Source organism: Ascochyta rabiei, chromosome 4 (assembly GCF_004011695.2).
Source record: "Ascochyta rabiei chromosome 4, complete sequence".
Lineage (NCBI taxonomy): Eukaryota > Fungi > Ascomycota > Dothideomycetes > Pleosporales > Didymellaceae > Ascochyta > Ascochyta rabiei.
Window position 1 is genome coordinate 1,563,020 of NC_082408.1, and position 20,034 is coordinate 1,583,053.

Sequence of the window (20,034 nt, forward strand, 5' to 3'; positions counted from 1 at the left end):
GCAGGCGGCAAGGGACCGAGGGCTGCGTGCGTGCAATCTCGGTACAAGAGACAGCGGGAAGACAGCCAAGACAGAGCAAGGCCCATGGTACGGCTCGCAGAGATGATGCGCTTGGAGTTGCTCTTGTCGAAGCCGTGGGCCAAGTCTAAAATTAAACGTGTCTAGCGTTCGGCTGCGTGGCCCACCAGCGCCCGTCTACAGGTCGCCGCTGTGGCTGCGACAGGGGTCTTGGCCGCGCCAGCGCTCAGCAGCGAGCGTGCCACCCTTTTCCCATCCCATCCGCGCCCTCCTTGGCCCTGGAACCTTTCTCTGTGACACCCAACGCCGCCCATCCCGCCCGCCGTGTACCTCCAGGCCTGCGCCGCTGCTGCTCTGCCCACCTGTCCTCTCTCTGCCCTCCGCCAGAGCATGCGCGCATAGCCTCGACCATCCGCATCCGCCCACCACTCGCTGCACTCGCTCCACTCGCTCCAGCCGCCTCAGTCGCTCGCTAGCACCACACATCGCCGCCGCCGCCGCCGCCGCCGCCGCCGCCATGGGTACGTGACTCTGGACGACGCGCAGAGGGGCCCAAGGGATGAACTTGCAGGGTCCTAGCGCACACCCTCGCCACGCCTCCACGCCGCAGGACTTTGGCTGACAGCGACAGCAGTAGAGAAGCGCCCCTCGACCGACGGCCTCGTCGACAATGTCGATCCCCGCGAAAGCACCGAGTTCGAGATGGAAGAGCTGCCCACCTACGAGAAGCCCGCCGAGCCGTCGCCCGTGTCCCTCAAGGACAAGCTGATCACCTGCTTCTGGATATCTGTCAACACGCTGTCGACATTGGGCCTGATCTTCCTGAGCAAACGGTACGCATCCCTCCACGCCAGCAAACCCAGGGCCCTGTGCTGACACCCCAACAGCGTCTTCAGCGATCCACAACTCAAGCAGTGCCAGCTCATGGTCGTCATGTGGCATTTCACCGCCACTGGCCTCGTCCTCTTCCTGTCCACCCTCGCTCCCTTCCGCGCTTTCAAGCCGGTCAAGCTCAATGTCTGGAACATGATGCCTGTCTGCGCCTTCTTCGCCGGCTACGTCGTGCTCGGCAACCTCAGCCTGACCTTCAACTCGATTGGCTTCTACCAGCTGTCCAAGGTCATGACCACGCCCACCGTCGTTCTCATCAACTTCGTCATTTTCCGAAAGACCGTCACCAAGTGGATGCTCGCCGCTATCCTTACCACCTGCATTGGTGTCTCCTTCACAATGGGCGGGGAGGTCAAGACTGCGTTTTTTGGCGTCATCATTGCAACGCTCGCCTTCTGCTCGACTGCCCTCTACCAGATTTGGATCGGCAAGAAGATCGAAGACTTCCAGGTCTCGCCTCCGCAGCTGCTTCTCAACCAGGCCCCCATCTCCGTGTGCCTGCTCATCCCATTCGTCCCATTCTTCGACACGATCCCCAACCTCAGCGCAGTTCCAACAGACCTCTTGTGGTCCGTCTGCGCATCCGGTATCATGGCCTCCATGTACAACCTCTCGCAGTTCCTCATCATCGGCCGCACCTCCGCGCTCACCTTTAACATTGTTAGCCATCTCAAGACTATCCTCATCTTGTCCATTGGCTGGTACAGCGAGGGCAAGATTCTCAACCCACGCGAGTGGCTAGGTGTGCTGTTGGCGCTGGGGGGCGGCTGGGTGTACTCGCACCTGGCGCTCAAGGCGAAGAAGCAGAGCAAATAGAGACCTCGTCATACAGCGTGTTGCGGTACACGGGCAGTCTGCAATGCGCGTGTACGAGCACAAGCCGAAAGAGCTTGTTGTACAACGAGATGTGTGCGCGGGTGGAGCTTGATGTTCCTCGTACTCTCCACCTGCCTTTTCTTCTCATCCTCGCATGGCCTGTTTGAATATGCAATATATAGCGAGTCAGCGGCATCGGACCACTCTTCTGTTTTGTTTCCCTCACCTTTCACAGCGGATTTTGAAGATGACACTTTATATAGATCGGTGCGGCGACTCTGGTTTGGCGATCTTCCTTCTCACACGGTCTAGGGCTTGACACTTTTGGGCGTATTGGCGTCGAACGCCCACGCTCCCCATAGTCATGTAATTGCACGGCATCAGACTCTCGATGAATGAACAAATACTTTTCAACCCCTGCATCTATGCAACATGCATTCAATAGCATGTGATGTTCTAGTAAAACACCGCTGACATTGTGCTTGGTAGCCACTGCCGTGCCTGTCCTGTGTAAAGTAGTCAGAAATTAGCCCCCACTACATCACATCACATCAGCCGCCAGCCATCGATCTCCACGCCGATCCCGCTGCACAGCCAGCGAACGGCGCAGCTCAGCCTCAATCACGTGCAGCGCACGCCCTCCTTGAATTCAGCCTTGTGCTAAGCCAAAACCCCGTCCCAGCATCTCGGTGATTGGTTAGCCAGCTATAGGCTCTGCTCGCTCACTAGGTAGCATCCACTCGCTTTCTCTCTTTCTTTGTGTCTTGCAATGACCAGAGTTTGTCCAGCGCCCGTCATCGCTCTCGTGACTTCCCCCTCGGCTACATCGGCTCACCGCGCACAGCTTCCGACTGCCCTGTTGCCACAGTCCGCTCGCTGACTTCCCTCCGCTCCGCTGCTGCGGATCAGTGACGTGCTTAATGCTGGATGCCTGATCAGGCCTGTTTTGTGCGCGCCCTGCTTCTGGTATCGATACCGCAATTGGGTGGACGCTAATGCAACGCCGTTTGGGGCGGTGGAGATGATGGGATGAGGTGTGGGATACGTATGTGGTCAGCTGGCTGGGGGGGGGGGGGGGTATATTAGGAGGTGGAAGGTACGGGGGGGGTTGGAAGTCATTCACCCACGAACGACATCGCCAGCTTGGTTATCTTCGATAATCCACTTCATCACGTCGACCTACCTTTGTCTCGACGTACACGTATCGATAGCAACCTCCCCTCCCCCACAAAGACCAAATTCTCATCTCCACACTCGTCTTCTCAAGTTCCACGCAGTTCCTCTCAAGCATCATCGCACATTTCGTGCCTCTTCACAACTCATCAATCATACCCCACATCAACACATCGCAGCTCGAATCATAATGGGTTGCGCGTCCAGCAAACAAGCCCCTGCGTACCCCCAGCCCATGCGGCAAGCTCACGGCCAGAAGCGCAGAAAGAGACACGATGCCTATGTGGGCTCGCATAGCCCGTATGCCGCCGGCGGGTACATGCCGCATGGCGGTGGGGCTCAGGGAGCGTTCTACAGCGGAGGAGATGGAGGGGGTGGTGGAGGCTGTGGTGGTGGGGATGGGGGCGGTGGAGGTGGAGGTGGAGGTGGAGGTGGCTGCTAAGGGGAGAGGGAGGTGAGATTGTCGAGCACAGGGTTTTGGTGGAGGCGTTTAGGTGTTAAGGTGGCTTTTGAGTTTGGACTTGTAGGGTGCGGTTCGGTATACCCTTGGTTGTGTTGGGTTATTGATGAATGACGATGCTTCTGTTCATCTGTGGGATCTCCATTCGTCCTGCTGGGCGGTTGGGCGGTTGGGCAATTGTTTTTGGTCTCAAGTAAAGTAGTCTGCAAATGTAGCTTGCCATTGCAGTTTTACCATTGTGATCTGATGTTGTTGTATCGCCCGTGAAATTCTACCATCAGTGACTCCTTCCCCATGTCTTTGTTAGATGGATGCTGCCTTTCCATGTCTCGTCATCTTCGTTAGTCGTTGTTCGTGTCTCGTAAATTGTAAATCGTAGCATCCGTCATAGTGTTGAGATGTAGCCAGGAGGTCCTCCATGTCGTGTCCCTATGGTCGTTGCTTTCAGCACAAAAGTGTGTCGTGCTCAGAACATCTTTCCACCTTTCTTCATCGTTCCTTTTCCGTCGCTGAAAACATGACACCGCTTAGTGCCATGCGGGCCCTTGACCTCGACACTGACGACCCACTCTTCATTTGTAGGATCGAAGTGAGACTGATGCACGGCGTTCCCTTCTCTGTCCCTATGCAGTGGTGAGTCGCGTCATGGAACCCGGGCTCAGGATAATTACATGATTTCAATCGATTCCAACGGTGCGCCCATCATCTGTATACATCCAAGAGTATTGTCTTGTAAAGCCGTGAACCAACCTTCTCGGCGCCTCCACCTGGACTACCAAACTTGTCGATGGCCGAGATCCATGGGTCTGGCAACTTCTTGCGGTCAAGTCCGAGCCATTGCACGAGGTTCTTTGCTGTGAAAGAGAACGAGCGGATGTTCTTCATGTTGAGAACCTAGATAGTCTCTTAGTGAGAGGCGTCTCACAAAAATGGCTGGCTCAGCATGCATGTAGAAGTTGAAGTGAGTGGGTAAGTAGGGCGGCACAAACTCACAGATGTCCAGGGATAAGTATTTAATTTGGGTAAGGTGAGCGACCACTGATATCTCTTTGGGCGAAAAGTTGAAAGGAACTGTAGGCACTGCAGCAAGAAAGGATGCAAGTCTGCATACCATATTGAACTATCACTCGCCGCATAAGAGGACTAGCTCGACCTCTAGACTTCTCCAAGGCAACAGGCAAACGATCTCTGCTATTGTCGAGAGTGAAGTAGCAAGTGGGGCTCGCGGATGGGCGCGCCGAAGTGCTCGAACTCACAACGAACCACAGGCTGCCTAGAATCAAATGGAGTCAAACAGCAGGGGACAAGACGTGTTTCAATGATAGTAGAGTCTAATTTCAACTAAATCCACTCTCGAGATACAGGTCGCGGGTTCTAAGGCGCCGTAGCTTTGCACGAGATGAAGTACAGATATGAGGTTAACATCAACTGTGAAAACTGTGACCACATCGAAACTCGAAATAAAGGATGAGAATCCAAAAAATTATTGCTCGATATTTGTGCGAGAACACCTACTTTGGGCGATTGTACCATCTCTCTTTGCAAGTAAAGTGAATGTAGCCTGCTGAGTCAGCCTCGAAATGCGTTTGCCTCTACCACGCCTGACTCCTCTAGTCCTGACTCCGTCATCGACTTCCCCGCGCGGCTTTTGCGAAGCCTCATCGAGAATACCTTGTTGCTGCACAATCGATTATACTCCATGAAATCGGTGTTAAGGTCTATTAAGAGCTTGTTCCGCAGGGCGCCATGGCCTAGGCTCACATTTCCCACCACCGGCTTCGAAACAATCAGTGATGATTACATTGTGGAGGAAGAGAAGTTCGAGCGCTTCAGTGAAGAAGCCTTCTACCCTGTCCACATAGGCGAGGTCTTTGCCGCTCGCTATCAAGTAGTGGGCAAGCTTGGTTTTGGTGTTACCTCCACAGTGTGGTTAACCCGCGATCTTCCGTGAGTCGTAAACAACCCTTCCGACCCCACACTACTAATCGAGCATAGGAAACGAGCATACACTACGCTGAAAATCTACACTCGGGATCGACAAAACTACAAGGAGTTCGAGATGTACAAGGTCCTAAGCGAAACAAATCCAAAGCACCCAGGGTATCGCCACATCAGAACTGCTCAGAACAAGTTCACAATTCCAAGAGCAGGAGGCGATCATTTATGCCTTGTCCAGAAGCCCATGGGTGACAGTTTGAAGGATATGCTTAGGCGCAATCCAAGCCGTCGGTTCACAACAGATCTGCTCAGAATGTCACTAATCCAGCTCTTTCTTGCGCTGGACTACGTTCATTCCGAGTGCAAATTAGTACACACGGGTCAGTCTGGTCAGTCTGAAACAGACTGGTTTTAACTGACACGCTTCAGATATCAAACTCGACAACATTTTCTTTGAAACAGATGACGAAAGTATATTCGAAGATTTTGTCAGGTGGGAAATGCTTAACCCTATTGTCCGCAAGACTGGTGAGCATCCGGTGTATGGTTCCCGAGGCTTCAGGTGCTCAAAGGCCATTGGAGGACTTGTACTCGGAGACTTCGGCGCCGCCACACGAGGTGACGAGATACAGTCGCACACGATCCAGCCATCCCAACTACGTTGTCCAGAGGTGCTGTTTGGTATGAACTGGAGCTACCCGGCAGATATATGGAATGTTGGTGTCATGGTGAGTCGCTTTTATTCGCAGGCATAGGTGTTTTACTGACAAAGTAGATATGGATGTGTTACGAAGACAGTCTCTTGTTCCGTGGAAAGCATCCCGACGGAAGTGGTTACAAGACAGCAGCTCATATAGCGGAGGTGATCGCGGTGCTTGGTCCACCTCCTCTGGAAATGCTGGCACAATTCCCAGATAGCAAAAGTTTCTTCGATGACAAAGGTACACCCTGTAGACACCGCTTATCATGTGTATAGTAGAGCTGACTTCACTTCTTCTCAGGCCACTGGATCGCCGACGTACCTATCCCAGAGGATCGGAGCCTGGAGAGCAGTGAGGAGAACTTGACAGGAAAGGAGCAAGAGGATTTCTTGGAATTTGTGCGGTGCATGCTGCGTTGGAGGCCCGAAGACCGCTTGACTGCAAGACAGTTGCTTGATCACCCGTGGCTCAAAGCTCAAGATTGGCGCGCAAAATGCTGATGTGAACCCTTGTTGTCGCTCACCCATGTTCGAGGGGCGGGGCTTCACGCTCTCACCAAATGCACAGAAGAAGAAGGAAAAGAATGGCGGTTCATGAAGTGGAGGAAGAATTGTGCTGCACTTTACCGCAAGTGGAAAGCGCAAGGGGCATGGCGAGAAGATCAGCCACCGTTTGCCGTCTCCCTTTCTACCAATCGACACCAAAAAGCATAGTCTAGCCTCCTTTAGGACAGATTAGTTACGCACTTAATATAGGTAGGAGACTTATAGTAGTGTAGGTCTAGACCTCCTTAAACTAGTTTATGCGCTTAGTCTAGGACTTAAAGGCTATTCCTATAGCAGATGTAAACTGTTAGAAGTACGCATTAAACTAGTTGCTACTGTAACATCTAGACAATAGTGTAGAACTCCCATTTGTGCTGTTGGGGGGTTGGGGATCCGCTTTGTCCTGCATAAAATAATGTGCCAATGTTGTTTGCCAGTCCAGTCTGCCATTGTATCCTGCCATTGTATTTTGCCGTTGTACTTTGCCATTTCGATCTCTTCTCTATGCCAGAGCTGGATCAGTGCCAATTTCCCCATGTTGCCTTTCGTTGCTGTTGTCGCCTGTCATGATATCACCCTTGCAAATATTCCATTGATACCCTCCTCGCTGTACCAGTGACGTATGGTTGACTCTGTTCGAACCAAGTCTCCATAAATCGTAGCTCGTGAATCGTAATCGTGGTCGTGGTCGTAACTGTGAATTCTTTACACAGTCTTGATTCCATCAAAGCTTTCGCCGGATCACTCCATGGAGTCTTCATAGTCCCTTGACTCGCGGCACTCCTCTCTCTAGCATCTCACATCACCCATCTTCGACATTCCGGTGCCGTCTTTGTAGATGTGGCAGACCTTTGTATCCTTCGAGCCTATGATCCTCGCGCTTATGACCGTTTGAAGGTCCTTAGGGTTGAACCTAGAGCGATGGAGCGGATTTCCATCCCTGGCCCTGTTCCTCTCTTAGGGACTGTGAGCGAGAGGGGACCGACAAACATACATGATCTCAACGAATTTGACTGTACCGACTTTCTGGGATTGTATTTTGGTAAGTAGATCATTGCGGCTTGGAGCTCTACACACCTTCTCAGCGCCGCCTCCAGGCCCGATGAATTTATTGAATGCTGAGAACCAATCGCCCGCTAGCTTTTCAGGGTTGAAGCCGAGATGCTGGATGAAGCGCTTTGAGGCGGTGGAGAAAGACCGAAGTGGTTGCATGTCAAAATCTATCTAGCTGGACTGTTCTCGAAGCGAGCCACTTCTCGACTTTACTGTCAGTGTTGCGAATAACATCATACAAGCAAGGACAGTGATTACAGATCCAGTCACACTAGACAGTAGAACTGAGTCGATCCATACAACTCTGAACCTTTGCAAATGCCATTCGCGATTCTTACCAGTAGAAGTGTTGGGGATTTTGTCGCAGAACTTGGAGGGCAAACTTGAGAGAATCGAGGAAGCGAGCAGATCCCGAACCCTGGATTGGAATGTGAGCCTGTACGAAGAGTGTTTTGACACGTGAGACTCAGCAGTGGGAGAGGAAGGTGTCCCAGTCAGAGGGCTCAGCACTAACGAGGGAGCCTAGTGAGTCTTTTGAGTGAAGGAGATAGGCGAAGACCCTCCGTGTAGGCTTCCATAGAACCAAGCAGTAGATCACTTACGTACGGATCGAGGAAATCTTAGCATTAGCCACCTTATTCTATAGTGGATTGGTTCAGAATGTACCTACGCGTAGCTTTTGAATGTTATGATATGGAGATGTATTCCTAAAGCCTCAGGTTTTTCTTGAACACTACCCATCCTTGAACAAGGGAAACACGCTAATTCCAGATCGTATCAGAATAACAGTTTTGTTTAAGGAACGGTCAAATCATAAGCTAGAAGATATGTCCGGCGCTGCGCATTAAATAGTATAATTTGGGGTTGAAGTTGTTCAGTGAAGTGAAAGGGTGTGCGCACATTAGTAAGCTGAGTACATGGTCGCTTCCTTGTCGAGAAAGTACGCACTTTCTAACAATTGACACTAGGTTTCTATCGCTTCCAAGCTACCACAACAGCGCGCACTTCTCTTGAGTCTATCATAGTACTAGGTACCTTGATGGTTTCCATCCTCAGATCTGCGAGGGCCTTGTTTCGCAGGGCTCCATGGCCAGAGCTCAAATTTCCCACCACTGGCTTCGAGATCATCAGCGACGAGTACCTTCTTGAGGAAGAAACGCTTGATCACTACCGGAACGGTGTGTTCTATCCTGTGAAGATCGGCGAGACTTTTGACTCTCGGTATCAGGTCGTTGGCAAGCTGGGCTATGGCGTCACTTCCACAGTCTGGCTGGCTCGCGATCTATCGTATGTAGTTTCACATTTGTGTCTCTGAGATTGATGCTGACTGATGCTAGGAATCGTTCGTACACTGCTCTGAAGGTGTATTGCAGGGCACCCCAAGAGAACGATGAGTTCGAGATCTACAATCGTCTCGAACAGGGAAATACTTCGCATCCAGGGTATCGACATGTCAGAAGCGCCTTAGACACATTCAAAATAGCAAGAGTCGGAGGCGATCACCAATGTCTCATTCAGAGGCCCATGTGGGGCAGTTTCAGGGATGTTTTGAACTGCAACACTACCCATCGACTCTCACCAGAGCTACTACGACTGACACTGATCTAAATACTCCGCGCACTGGACTATATTCACACCGAGTGCAACTTGATACATACAGGTCAGTCAATCTCTGCTGGTCTTCGTGATCAAGCCACTGATCAGGGATCAGACATCAAGGCCGGAAACGTCCTCATAGAGTTCGATGACACAGAGGTACTTGAGGGATTTGTTGAAGGAGAGATGCGGTATCCCGCTCCTCGTAAGTTTGGTGACGCACCAGTATATGCATCTCGCACATTCGGCGTCCCTGATCGTTGGGGACTTGTGGTACTCAGTGATTTTGGAGCCGCAGTTCGAGGTGACGAAGAACAAACACACGATGCACAGCCTGGCATCTATCGTTGCCCTGAGGTGATGCTGGCTGCGCAGTGGAGTTATCCCGCAGATATTTGGAATGTCGGCGTCATGGTGAGCATCGTCCTAAATACTTGAGAAACGACGCTGACCCAAAACAGATCTGGGATATATACGAAGATAAACATTTGTTTCACGGCAAGCACCCAGACGGTAGTGGGTATAAGACCGCAGCCCACCTCGCAGAAGTGGTTGCGATGTTTGGACCACCTCCCCTGGATCTGCTCAAGCGAGGCCTGCGCAGCAAGGAGTTCTTCAACGACGAAGGTAAGCATTTCCGTCGCATCCCACACCCCTTGTTGATGTGGAGCTGACTGGCTTCTTCCAGGTCAGATAAAAGGCGATGTTCCCGTTCCGGAAGGCTTAAGCTTGGAGAGCTGCGAGAAAACTTTGGTCGGTCAGGAACAACACGAGTTCTTGGCATTTGTGCGATGTATGCTGCAATGGGAGCCTGAAGACCGCATGACCGCGAAGCAGCTGCTTGACCACCCGTGGCTCAAGGCTCCAAAATCTGTGAAGCCTTTGACGCAGGGTGGTGTAGTCAGCTGGTAGATCCTTGTTGTCGCTCACCCTCGTCTGACAGGTGGAGCCTTGCGCTTTCACTGACGTGCACGGAAGAGGAAGGAAAATAATGGCGGGTTATGAAGTGGAGGAAGAGTTATGCTGCGTTTTGACTTGACTCAAGTGTGAAGTTCTGCGAGACCAACCGCAAGTGGAAAGCGCAGGGGTATGGCGAGAACATCAGCCACCGTTTGCCGTCTCCCTTTCTACCAGTCGACACCAAAAAGCACAGTCTATGAACAAGGTAGCATGACCAGAGACCCTAACGCAAGATCTTGAATCGAAATTCCCCCGGATGCACGCAAAGTGGATGCAACTATACCGGATAAGGCACGGCGTGTCGGCAATCCCGCCAAATCCAATCTCCACAACCTAAAGTCCAGAGCTGAAGATGGGTCTATCGTGAACAGTGGACCGCCAGCTTCAAGCCCAGCCAAAATGCACGGACAAGGCGCTCATGGTATGAGGCCGCACAGAAGACCCTTGGGCTGTGAGTATATGAAGAGGAGGTAAGCCTCTCCATTGCACAGTGTGCGGCATTCGTTCTTTAGCTGTCCAGCTCCAAGTCAATCGCTATCGTCAAGACACCTCCACTCTTTAGGTGATCATCTCGTTATCCTTATACTTAATATTTTAATTATAATGTTTCCCCGGTCTCTCATACTGTTGGCTTCGGCTGGTGCGGCTGTTGCGCAACTGGTGCCTGAATGCGAGCACGTTGCGGACGTGGCTGCACTCTTCCAAGCTGACGACGGCAAGACTTACTGCTCATCCATCCTCAGCGTCGGCACTGTTACCGACACTGTTGTTGAGTCTGTCACCGCCACGGAGACCACAACGATCACCATCCCCAGCCAGGTCACGCTCAGCATGACCACTACTCAGACCGACACTGTGAGTAGTGGCACTGTAACGGAAACGGCTCCTACCGCCACTGCTACCACTACTTTCACGGAGTCAAACACGGTCTATTCTTGCACCACCGAGATCGCTCGTCGTGGCCTTGAAGCCCAGTCGACCTCCTGCACCAAGAGCAAGATCACAACTACTCCTACGCCTGTCCAGACCTCCACCACCTGTACCAAGAGCAAGACCTCGACTACCCCTACTCCAGTCAAGGCTTCCACATCCTGCACTTCTAGCCAACATGCTACGGCTGCCTATGGTACTTCGCAGCCTGCCGCCGCTTCCAGCGCTCAGGCCGATTACTACGCTTCTAGATCTTCCCAGGCTGCGTATTCACCTAGCCCTATCTACGGTGAATCTTCAGCTTCTACCTACCCCGAGTCTACTGCCGAGGGCTACTCTGCAATATCCTCGCAATACTTCCAGGTGTCGAGCTCTGCTCCATACCCTGCTTCTACTCCGGGTGTTTACTCCTCTGTCTACTACAATGCCTACCCTGAGGCGTCTTCGGCCGCATACGAGGAGTCATCTTCCCAGTACTACTCCGCTTCCTCTCTCGAGTCGTACTCGGAGTCTACTCCTGAGGCTTACCCACTGACCTCGAGCGTTTACGAGCAGATCAGCTCTTCGCTTGCGTACCCCACATTCTCAAGCTACTCTGAGTACCCTGAGGAGTCTATCTACTCTTCTGTCTACTACTCAAGCGGGATCATCACCTCTAGCGAGATCTTCTCCGACATCTACACTCCATCTCCCACCCTTACTCCCACCCCTACCCCAGCCCCGTCTTGCGATACTGCTCCTACGGCTGTCCAGAAATTCGGCTGTGACACCGTATCTGCAGCATGCGGCTGCTTGGGACTGGTATCAGCTACTGCCCAGGTCACCACTACCACTACTCTGACTGAGGCTGCATACATCACTGAGGCCATGCTCTTCACCACGACCACGCAACTGACTGAAATTGTATATACTATCGTACCTGCGACCACCGAGACTGTCACTCCCTCTGTCACAGTCACAGCCACGGCCACGGCCACGGCCACCGTCTGCCCCTGTTCCGGCTCGACCTCCCTCTGCGGCACGACCCCAGACACATGCAGGGACCTCCAGGCCGACACAAGCAACTGCGGCACCTGCGGCAACACCTGTGGAACGGGCGAGACCTGCAGTGCGGGCAAATGCGAGAAGCCCGCAATCCCCGAGACACCCAGCTGCGTAGAGTCCAAATGCTCCAAGTACATATACTGCGGAAACGGCAACAGCTGTCTTTGCGCTGCTACCTCTACCGGAAAGGGTGTCTGCATTAAGGGCTCCACGCCGTGCAGCAGCCCGAAATGCACTGTCCAATCGGACTGCGCTACTGGTCAGGTGTGCGCCATCAACACGTGCTGCGGAAAGGGCATCTGTGTTTCTCCCACGAACGTGTGCGAGAACGCTGCCACGCCGGTCAAGATGTTTAGGAGGAGGACTTGGGATGGTGAGACTGTTGGTGGTGGTATGTAAAGGAAGCTGGATGTTCGCGAGATGGGAGAGGTGGAGTTGAAGGGATTGTGAATATACTGGTAGAAAATTATCTAAAAATCTTACTCGCGTTTATTTCGTCTATCTCGGAACTCAAGCCTGTAAGCGCTGAATACTCAGATTTCTTTACCTGACTCACCCTTCGGCGAGCCAAACAGAGAATCATAATCATCATCATCATCGTTCTCTTCCATTATAGCATCCCCTGCCTCACCTACACTTGCCTCTTCCTCCATCTCCGCCTCCGCACCTTCCTCATAGCCGCCGCCCTGCTTTGAGATACTGCTGACATCATCACCGAACTCCACTCCCTCTACCCACTCAGTTCCACGGGGGCTGATCAACACATCTCCGTCTTCCTCAGCCAAGGACACTTTGCACTTCTTGCCTGAAAACGAAAAGTCCGAATACGTCACTAGCACTGCACATGGCGGTGTTGGAGGACTAGGACTCCACGCTTGTTCGGATTCCGTTGGGGTGAGTGAATAATCTGTGAGCTTACGTTTTTTTTGGCGAGGGAGGGGGTTCTTGGTGCCTGGAATCTACTTCGAGTTTCCTTTTATGGGGGGATGGAGTCACATCGGCTGCCAGAGTGTTTGGATTAGAAGGAGCACTGATGGTGAAGTCGATACCTTGTGCGTTCATGAATGCATCGAAGTCGACTTGTAACTTGCGCTCTGGTGATGGAGGTGGCGAGTCGCGGGACAGCTCTTGCTCTGGAACCGTAAGTACAGAGACGGCCTGGGCACGGGTAGCATGCTCTACGGTAATGTCTCCCTGCTCGGAAGAGTCGCTGGTGACTACTGTCGTCTCGGTCACCTCTGTGCGGTTGGTAGAGCCATCTTCCTGCCCGGCTCGTACGGCGACTGTGGTAGTTTCGATGACCTCTTCAACAATGTTGCCATCCTGTTCTGTGGTAGTTGTAACTTTTCCTGTGCTAGTGGTCTCGACACTTACTACCTTTCCGTTTAGCTTGTCTGTGAGTAGTTGCACATTGCTCACTTCGTCGTCTTCGAGATCACTATCTGTGATGAAGGCCTTCGACTTATGTGTCTTGATGTGCTTTGTATCTGCCCTCTCGGTCTGATCAACAATCTTCGCGTCAGCTGTGGCGGCAGTTTTAGCTTTAAGATAGTTTGCCAACGAAACTTTCGCTCTCGGCATCTCCTTAGGCTTTTCCATCTCGTCAGCTTTCGTGCTAGCCTTGGGTGCATTCACGTTGTCTGATTCTTCAGACGAATCTTCAATGACAGGGCGTGCGCGTCCCTTGGTGACCCTCTTCTGTTTCTTTGCCGGAGGTGGGGAGATTCGGTCATCAGGGCCATTGGTCGCAGACTCGATAGCTGGTCGCATTGTTCTTGTAGAATTTTTCTGCGTGGGTTTCAAGGGTCGCTTGTTGCTTGGAAGGGTTTGGGGGAAGAGGTCTTGAAGAGCCTCTTCGATGGTGTCCGCGAGAGCATCGTCTGTTTCGTCCTCTTCGATCATTCCTCCTGCCCTCTCCTCATCCGCAGCTAGCCGTAACATTCTCTTCTCTACCTCTCTCTCTGCTTGTTCCGATTTTTTGGCCTCTTGTTTCTGAGCAGCCTTGATGCGACGTAGCGCCTCTCGCTCTGCCTCAGTCAGATGCGGTTTGGCTACGGCCTTTTTTTGGTTTGACTTCCCACATTTCGCTTTGGGTTCTTTTTCGTGCTTAGACTTATTTGCCTGTGTCATGGCCAGATCGCTCTTGGTCTGAAGCTTTGAAGATCTATCGTACTCCTCTGGCCTTCGACCTCCGCGTTTTGAAGTGTCAAGATCGACCCTTGTGTTTGACAAAGCGTCAAGTGCACTCGTGCCTTGGGCAGCCCTTTGCGCTTGCGTTTGCTCAATTGCTTTTCTTTCTCTCCTCTTCTGGTCGGCAGCCCTGGACTGAGCTTGCTCTTCCATCAACTTGCGGAGCCGGGATACTTCGGCCTCTCTTCTTGCTGGATTCGCAGTCCTCCCAACAGTCTTTGCACCCTTCTCACCCTTTTCGCTGCTTTCGTCCTTGCTCTTCTTCCCTTTTTCGTTATGTCCGTCCATATCACCCATTAACTGAACATACAATTCGCTCAGCACACGGAAAACTCTGTCAAACAGCGGACTCTTCTTGTGCTGACGTCGTTCGAATTCCTGAACCACACGCGCTGCCAGCTCGCTCACAAGATCTATGGGTTTTGAGGGAACACATTGTTTGTGGTCCTCCACTCCATTGTTGAATATGGCAGTGTTTTCTTGGTAATCAAACTTTTCCAGGCGCCAATTCCCTTTGCGGTTGATAGGATCAGAGTCTGACCAGTGGCAGACAAGGCCAGCGTGTTGTTTCTTACATAAAGACACGGCGGTAGTTAAGGTGTTGCCGGCACCTCCAATGCCTTCCCCACGCTTGTCAAGCTCATCTTGCTTGTCGTTCGTACGGCCGTCGGCGACTGGCTGGGTTGGTGCTTGTGGCTTTCGTCCCGCATGCTTTGGTTGGGACGTGGCTTTCCCCTGTGGTAATGTTTTACTTTCATTTGACGTTTGAACTTTTGGAGCGTCTTTCGCGTCCGCCCGTACTTCGTTCATAAGCTCTGCGAACGCCGTCCTGTGAGGCGATGGGGGCGGTGGTGGAAGCGATGGTGTGGGTGGTAATGGGGGTCGTGCTTCTCCATCGTCTGCAGGAGTGAGCGCAGTAGCAGCTCTCATACTTGTGAGCTCGATGTACCGCCCATCACCAGGTTTGCTCTTTTTCCCCGGCTTTTTCCACTTCTCGAATGCATGACGCTTGTCCTTGACTGCCATTTCTGGAGAGGCGTGAGTTCTGGCAGTATGTCAATGTAGTGATCGAGATAGGTCAGCATAGATCGAAGCTTGTCAGTAGAGGAGTGTGAATATTTGTGTTAGAAGTATAACAGTTCAATGTCTTACAAGAACTTTAGACCCATGGCGTATATGCGCAGTATCAAGAGCAGAGGCAAACAACGCGCCTCAGGTTTCAAATCCTCTTCCTTTCCGTGATCAGTAGATGTGAGACAATGACATTGTGCATATCTGAGTCTCCAGGAGGTGTCGAATAAAGAGTGCTAGTAATATTGTAGTTGAAGGGTGCGAACAAGGACCACACGGAAGCGACCTACAGGACCTGAACAAGCCTTCAAAGACCAACCATTCAATACAAGCGATTGGTAAAACTAGGTGATTCTCAAGGACAAAGCTCGATTAGCCATCAAAAAGAAAGGATCGTAATTCGATTATTCTGAAACATCAGTTGCGCTGCCGCACAGACAGAGGTTTATGTCTCGGTCATGAAAACACCTGCTCAAAGATGCTGTTGAACATCCTTTCTCACAAACGCCTGCCCACTCTAAAAGATGCTAATTGTGGTTGTCAAATGCTTATGCGTAAGCCGTACATGAACAGAGGCCGAACAGAAACCCTAATGACCACCAAAAAATAATGCCGGATTCAATCCAACAGTGCCACAGCTGTAATAGAGCAGTGTCGAAAGCCCGCATTCGCCTCGTTTGAATCTTACATTGCATTTAGAGGTATTTTACGCCTTGAGGCCATCGCGCATACTCTGGCTGCTGGAGCTGACTGGCACATTTGAGACAGGGAGCACAGACTTGGCCTTGGCCGCGGCGTTCTGCCGCACCTTGGCGAGAGCGTAGACGATACCACTGACGAAACCGACGAAGATGGCGGAAACGCTGCCAAATGTGACGGGCGCATCGAAAAACACCAAGCCGCTGAGTGCGATAGGGAGCTTGTTGAGAGCACCGACCATGGAGTATGTCGTTGAGGTTGTAACACGGACAGCCCAAGCGGAAGTGTAGGAGATGAAGACGGAAGATAGACCGGACAGGACCATGACGAAGATGACCGCGTTGCGCTGGTCGGCGGGGAAGTTCTTCTGGATGTTCGCAGGGGACCAGTCTTCGACGAGGATGGACGCGATCAGGAGGATGGGGATGGTCAAGAGGTTGTTGTAGTACATGGCTGGAAACGATTAGCGAATCTTGCGGCCTGTTGCAGATTTAGAACCTACTATCGAAGTCCTTGAAGTTGGTGAGCTTGATGCGCTTCCTCATGCACAGGACGAATGTTGCACTGCAGATGCAGTTGAACATCATCCACAGGTAGCCGGCGTGCAGAGTGGAGACTGCCTCACTCGCGGCCTCCGTGGCGTGTCCCATGCTGGAGAGCGCATGCTGAATGTCTGCCCAAGCTGCAATGATGGAGCTGAGGACCATCAAACCGAAGGAAAAGAGGGCCATAGGGGTGACGGAGCCGCCGAACCAGAGCACCTCGCCGTATGCGATCAGGATGATGGTCAGGTTCTTGAAGATGGTGTAGACGGGAATCGAGAGGAATTTGAGCGCCCAGGTGCTCGTGTAGATCATACCAATCAGAAGAAGGGCGATGGGGAACCCTGCCGGTGTTAGCCCACGGTGTCTTCTTCAGACACATGCTTCCACGTACATTTCTTGGCCTCATCAGTATTGAAGTCGCGGTAGGTGATGATTCCCGAGGCCTTGCAGAAGGAGATGGCAACAACACAGACGACAGACTGCACGCAGAGCAAGAAGAAGTTGAGGTTGAAGTCGCGGCCGGACAAGACGTATTTGTTCGTCACTGTCATGAGGATCGAGGAGCCACAGTACGACAGGATGGCGACGACGGGGTTCTCTGTGATCGAGGAGCTGCCCTTGGAGGAGCGGGTCACCGGCGATGGCGCACGGGAGCCCTTCGCAGAGCTCATGCCGTAGTCATCGCTCTTCTTGTCGTCGGCCATGGCAATTTAGTGTGAGGGGGATGCGCGCGGCTTGTCGTAGCGAATTGACGGTCCAGAGGCGGCGGACTGGTGGTGATCTCTGATCGCAGGGCGGGGGGTGGTAGTGCTGAGAAAAGGACAGAACGGAGAAGGAGTTACCGGTACTCGATGGTGATGCGCAAGCCGCAAGGACGCGTACGAAAAGTGGAGCACCCCTGGCTTAAATTAACCTACACCAGCAACGCTCGTAACTGGCCGTCAGCGGCCCTGCATAACGGCTAACAATCTCCTTTTCCCGTTAGAGGGCAAGATCTGTCCTCAGGCCTTGCGCTGCTCAACAGTTTGTAATTACTAGATCGATGCTTGGTTGTGAAATAGGAGAATGAAGCACACTGCACGTGACGCGCGCTAGTCCCTCGCTGAATCCAGGGTTTCACAGCTAACTTTACTGTACACTCCCCTCACTTCGCTTGTGATATCAGCCCAAAAGAAACAACATGTCCCAACTGGACTCAAAAGTGGCCTCGGTCATCGACCGCGCTGCCAAGAACGACGAGTCAGACGAGGATGATTTGATTGCCCAGCTCGAGGACGATTCAGAACTGGATGCTTTTCGAGCACAACGCATACAACAGCTCCATGACGAATTCGACAAGGCCCGGCGGCTCAAGGCTAGCGAGCATGGCACGTATTCGGAGATCAAAGACGAGAAAGCTCTGATGAACATCACGACCAGCACGAAAAATTGTGTTGTGCATTTCTTCAAGCCGGACTTCAACCGTTGCCGCATCATGGACACCCATCTCGAGGTGAGTGTTGAAATGAACTCTAAGACACTACCGTCCTGATCATACCAAGTCGCTTGCGCCTTCTCACTACGAAGCTCGCATACTGAAGATCAACGTCGACAACTGCCCCTTTCTAGTCACAAGATTAGGCGTTCAAGTGCTTCCATGTGTCATTGCGTTCATTGATGGCATTGGTGCTGATCGCATTGTTGGCTTCGAAGGACTCGGGCGGTCACCAGACAACTTCACTGTCAGGGACTTGGAGGCACGATTGATCCGAGCCGGTGTTTTTGCAAGAACAAAAGTCACCAAGGAAGACGAAGAGGAGCGCAAACAACGGAGTAAGATTGCCGTCAAGTATGACGATGAAAACGACGATGACTGGGATTGAGATGGGAGCGTTCCATCGTAGAGGTCGATGTGCCGAACCCATGCCCAGCTTCCGACTCTTCTCCTGCCTAGCTAAAGATGATTAAGGCAAACGTTTGTCGACGTTGGCACAGCAGAGATGAGCGGCTTGCCCAAACTGCGCTGCAGTCAGCCGGAAGACTGATCCAATATCAGCAAGCTGGAAGCGTTTGTCCATAAGCACGTAAAAAGGCTGGGTCAAGCTCAAGCAGAAACTTCGCATTCAGTAAGCACGCAGACAACATCAGATTCGAGTCGCGGAGTTAGACCATTTCTAATAAACGGAACAGCGTCTGCTGAAAGTATGTTCCACGTGGTTATCTGTGCCTGCAAATTGACCATGTTCCGCCCTACCAAGATATGTATTATCCTTTTTATACATACTCTCTGAGTGAATGAATGTATCTACAACAACGTGCCGAGATGGTAGGCAGCCGCAAGGATAGCCGTTCAAGCCAAAGGCAGCGATTGGCCCGCGGCCCATGGATGGCGTCATTGGCATCGCGCAATCCTCAAACACTTTTTGGTGTTAACAAGCCCAACATTGCTATCCAACCCCGCAAAGCATCAACCGCTACCAATACTCTCAATCGAAATACTCACCTTCTCCTACTCACCCCAACTCACACTCTCAATATGAAAGCCTACTGGTTCGACAACATCGATGTACAACTACCCACTCACCCACCACCGCCCACCCGGCACCCGCGACTAACCAACCGCAGGGCGACCAACGCCTCCCGCACGACTCCGGGCGCAGCGTCCCCGCAGACTACCTTTCCAACCTGGGCGTACTCTACCAGCACATAACAGCCCCCTCAGAAGTCGACGCGCTCGCATCGGCCCGCAACTACAAGAACCGCGACGAAATCACCGTATCACCGCAGAGCATGGGCGACGTGTACGAGGAGAAAGTGAAGAGCTTCTTCCACGAGCACCTGCACGAGGACGAGGAGATCCGGTATATCCTCGATGGCGCAGGGTTCTTCGACGTGCGCAGCGAGGGGGATGATTGGGTGCGAATTTGGCTCGAGAAGGGAGATTTGATTGTGCTGCCTGCGGGCATTTATCATCGGTTTACTACGGATGAGAAGAATGTGAGTTTTCCCCTTTTCTTTCTCCTTTTTCCCCTCTCTTTTTGGCACAATTGTCTCTGCATGGTTGGATGTGCGCGAGTCGAAGGCTGATGATGTGGCAGTATATCAAGGCTATGCGGCTCTTCAAGGAAGAGCCCAAGTGGACCCCGTTGAACAGGAGTGAGGAGACGGATGCGAACCACTACCGTAAGGAGTACCTCAGCTCGCGACAGGGCCTTGCTGCGTGAGTGCGTCGGGGAGGGTAAAGTAACGACTTCATGTGCATATGAACAAACGAGCAAAAGTAGGCATCTGTCAAGCCTCCATTGATTCTCACGTCACGTTGATTTCTCTCGAGTAAGCGTCTCCTTTCCGATCTTCGACTCAAGGCCTCCATGCGTCGATGCGCACCGAGTCACACAGCCATGCACGAAGTAGCAAACAAGCCT

At 52.2% G+C, this 20,034-nt stretch overlaps 9 protein-coding genes across 10 annotated transcripts, besides 9 other annotated features; 7 read left to right on the plus strand and 2 right to left on the minus strand.

Annotated features, from left to right (window-relative positions):
- Nucleotides 1-446: 446 nt before the first annotated feature.
- Nucleotides 447-495: a tandem repeat.
- Nucleotides 475-1,725, plus strand: EKO05_0002932 (uncharacterized protein; the record flags this gene model as incomplete). Its single annotated transcript, XM_059636050.1, has 3 exons — nt 475-539; nt 653-851; nt 906-1,725. Exons 1-3 carry the CDS (start codon nt 536-538, stop codon nt 1,723-1,725), a joined length of 1,023 nt encoding a protein of 340 aa, XP_059492033.1. The 5' UTR covers nt 475-535.
- Nucleotides 505-535: a tandem repeat.
- Nucleotides 1,726-3,088: 1,363 nt separating the features above from the next.
- Nucleotides 3,089-3,392, plus strand: EKO05_0002933 (uncharacterized protein; the record flags this gene model as incomplete). Of its 2 annotated transcripts, XM_059636051.1 has the most annotated exons (2): nt 3,089-3,272; nt 3,367-3,392. In XM_059636051.1, the coding sequence occupies 2 exons, from the start codon at nt 3,089-3,091 to the stop codon at nt 3,390-3,392; spliced, it is 210 nt and encodes a 69-aa protein (XP_059492034.1). The 2 variants fall into 2 exon arrangements, with proteins under 2 accessions (XP_059492034.1, XP_059492035.1); XM_059636052.1 differs by having other exon boundaries at nt 3,089-3,392.
- Nucleotides 3,257-3,303: a tandem repeat.
- Nucleotides 3,305-3,333: a tandem repeat.
- Nucleotides 3,393-5,057: 1,665 nt separating the features above from the next.
- EKO05_0002934 (uncharacterized protein) lies at nt 5,058-6,497 on the plus strand (the record flags this gene model as incomplete). The annotated part of the gene is made up of 5 exons (XM_038937988.1): nt 5,058-5,305; nt 5,354-5,676; nt 5,726-6,024; nt 6,072-6,237; nt 6,298-6,497. 5 exons carry the CDS (start codon nt 5,058-5,060, stop codon nt 6,495-6,497), a joined length of 1,236 nt encoding a protein of 411 aa, XP_038801499.1.
- Nucleotides 6,498-6,712: 215 nt separating this feature from the next.
- Nucleotides 6,713-6,902: a mobile genetic element.
- A 295-nt stretch (nt 6,903-7,197) lies between these two features.
- Nucleotides 7,198-7,242: a tandem repeat.
- Nucleotides 7,243-9,377: 2,135 nt separating this feature from the next.
- EKO05_0002935 (uncharacterized protein) lies at nt 9,378-10,103 on the plus strand (the record flags this gene model as incomplete). Its single annotated transcript, XM_038937987.2, has 3 exons — nt 9,378-9,605; nt 9,653-9,818; nt 9,880-10,103. 3 exons carry the CDS (start codon nt 9,378-9,380, stop codon nt 10,101-10,103), a joined length of 618 nt encoding a protein of 205 aa, XP_038801500.2.
- Nucleotides 10,104-10,754: 651 nt separating this feature from the next.
- On the plus strand, nt 10,755-12,524 carry EKO05_0002936 (uncharacterized protein; the record flags this gene model as incomplete). Its single annotated transcript, XM_038945175.1, has 1 exon — nt 10,755-12,524. The coding sequence occupies one exon, from the start codon at nt 10,755-10,757 to the stop codon at nt 12,522-12,524; it is 1,770 nt and encodes a 589-aa protein (XP_038801501.1).
- Nucleotides 12,032-12,064: a tandem repeat.
- A 179-nt stretch (nt 12,525-12,703) lies between the features above and the next one.
- Nucleotides 12,704-12,724: a tandem repeat.
- Nucleotides 12,725-13,040: 316 nt separating this feature from the next.
- On the minus strand, nt 13,041-15,341 carry EKO05_0002937 (uncharacterized protein; the record flags this gene model as incomplete). The annotated part of the gene is made up of 1 exon (XM_038938108.2): nt 13,041-15,341. One exon carries the CDS (start codon nt 15,339-15,341, stop codon nt 13,041-13,043), a length of 2,301 nt encoding a protein of 766 aa, XP_038801502.2.
- Nucleotides 15,342-16,092: 751 nt separating this feature from the next.
- Nucleotides 16,093-17,334, minus strand: EKO05_0002938 (GDP-mannose transporter into the lumen of the Golgi; the record flags this gene model as incomplete). Its single annotated transcript, XM_038938134.1, has 3 exons — nt 16,093-16,538; nt 16,588-16,971; nt 17,022-17,334. 3 exons carry the CDS (start codon nt 17,332-17,334, stop codon nt 16,093-16,095), a joined length of 1,143 nt encoding a protein of 380 aa, XP_038801503.1.
- A 476-nt stretch (nt 17,335-17,810) lies between these two features.
- EKO05_0002939 (uncharacterized protein) lies at nt 17,811-18,492 on the plus strand (the record flags this gene model as incomplete). The annotated part of the gene is made up of 2 exons (XM_038938144.1): nt 17,811-18,122; nt 18,172-18,492. 2 exons carry the CDS (start codon nt 17,811-17,813, stop codon nt 18,490-18,492), a joined length of 633 nt encoding a protein of 210 aa, XP_038801504.1.
- A 653-nt stretch (nt 18,493-19,145) lies between these two features.
- Nucleotides 19,146-19,833, plus strand: EKO05_0002940 (Homogentisate 1,2-dioxygenase; the record flags this gene model as incomplete). Its single annotated transcript, XM_038937716.1, has 3 exons — nt 19,146-19,175; nt 19,235-19,606; nt 19,708-19,833. The coding sequence occupies 3 exons, from the start codon at nt 19,146-19,148 to the stop codon at nt 19,831-19,833; spliced, it is 528 nt and encodes a 175-aa protein (XP_038801505.1).
- Nucleotides 19,181-19,230: a tandem repeat.
- Nucleotides 19,834-20,034: the final 201 nt, after the last annotated feature.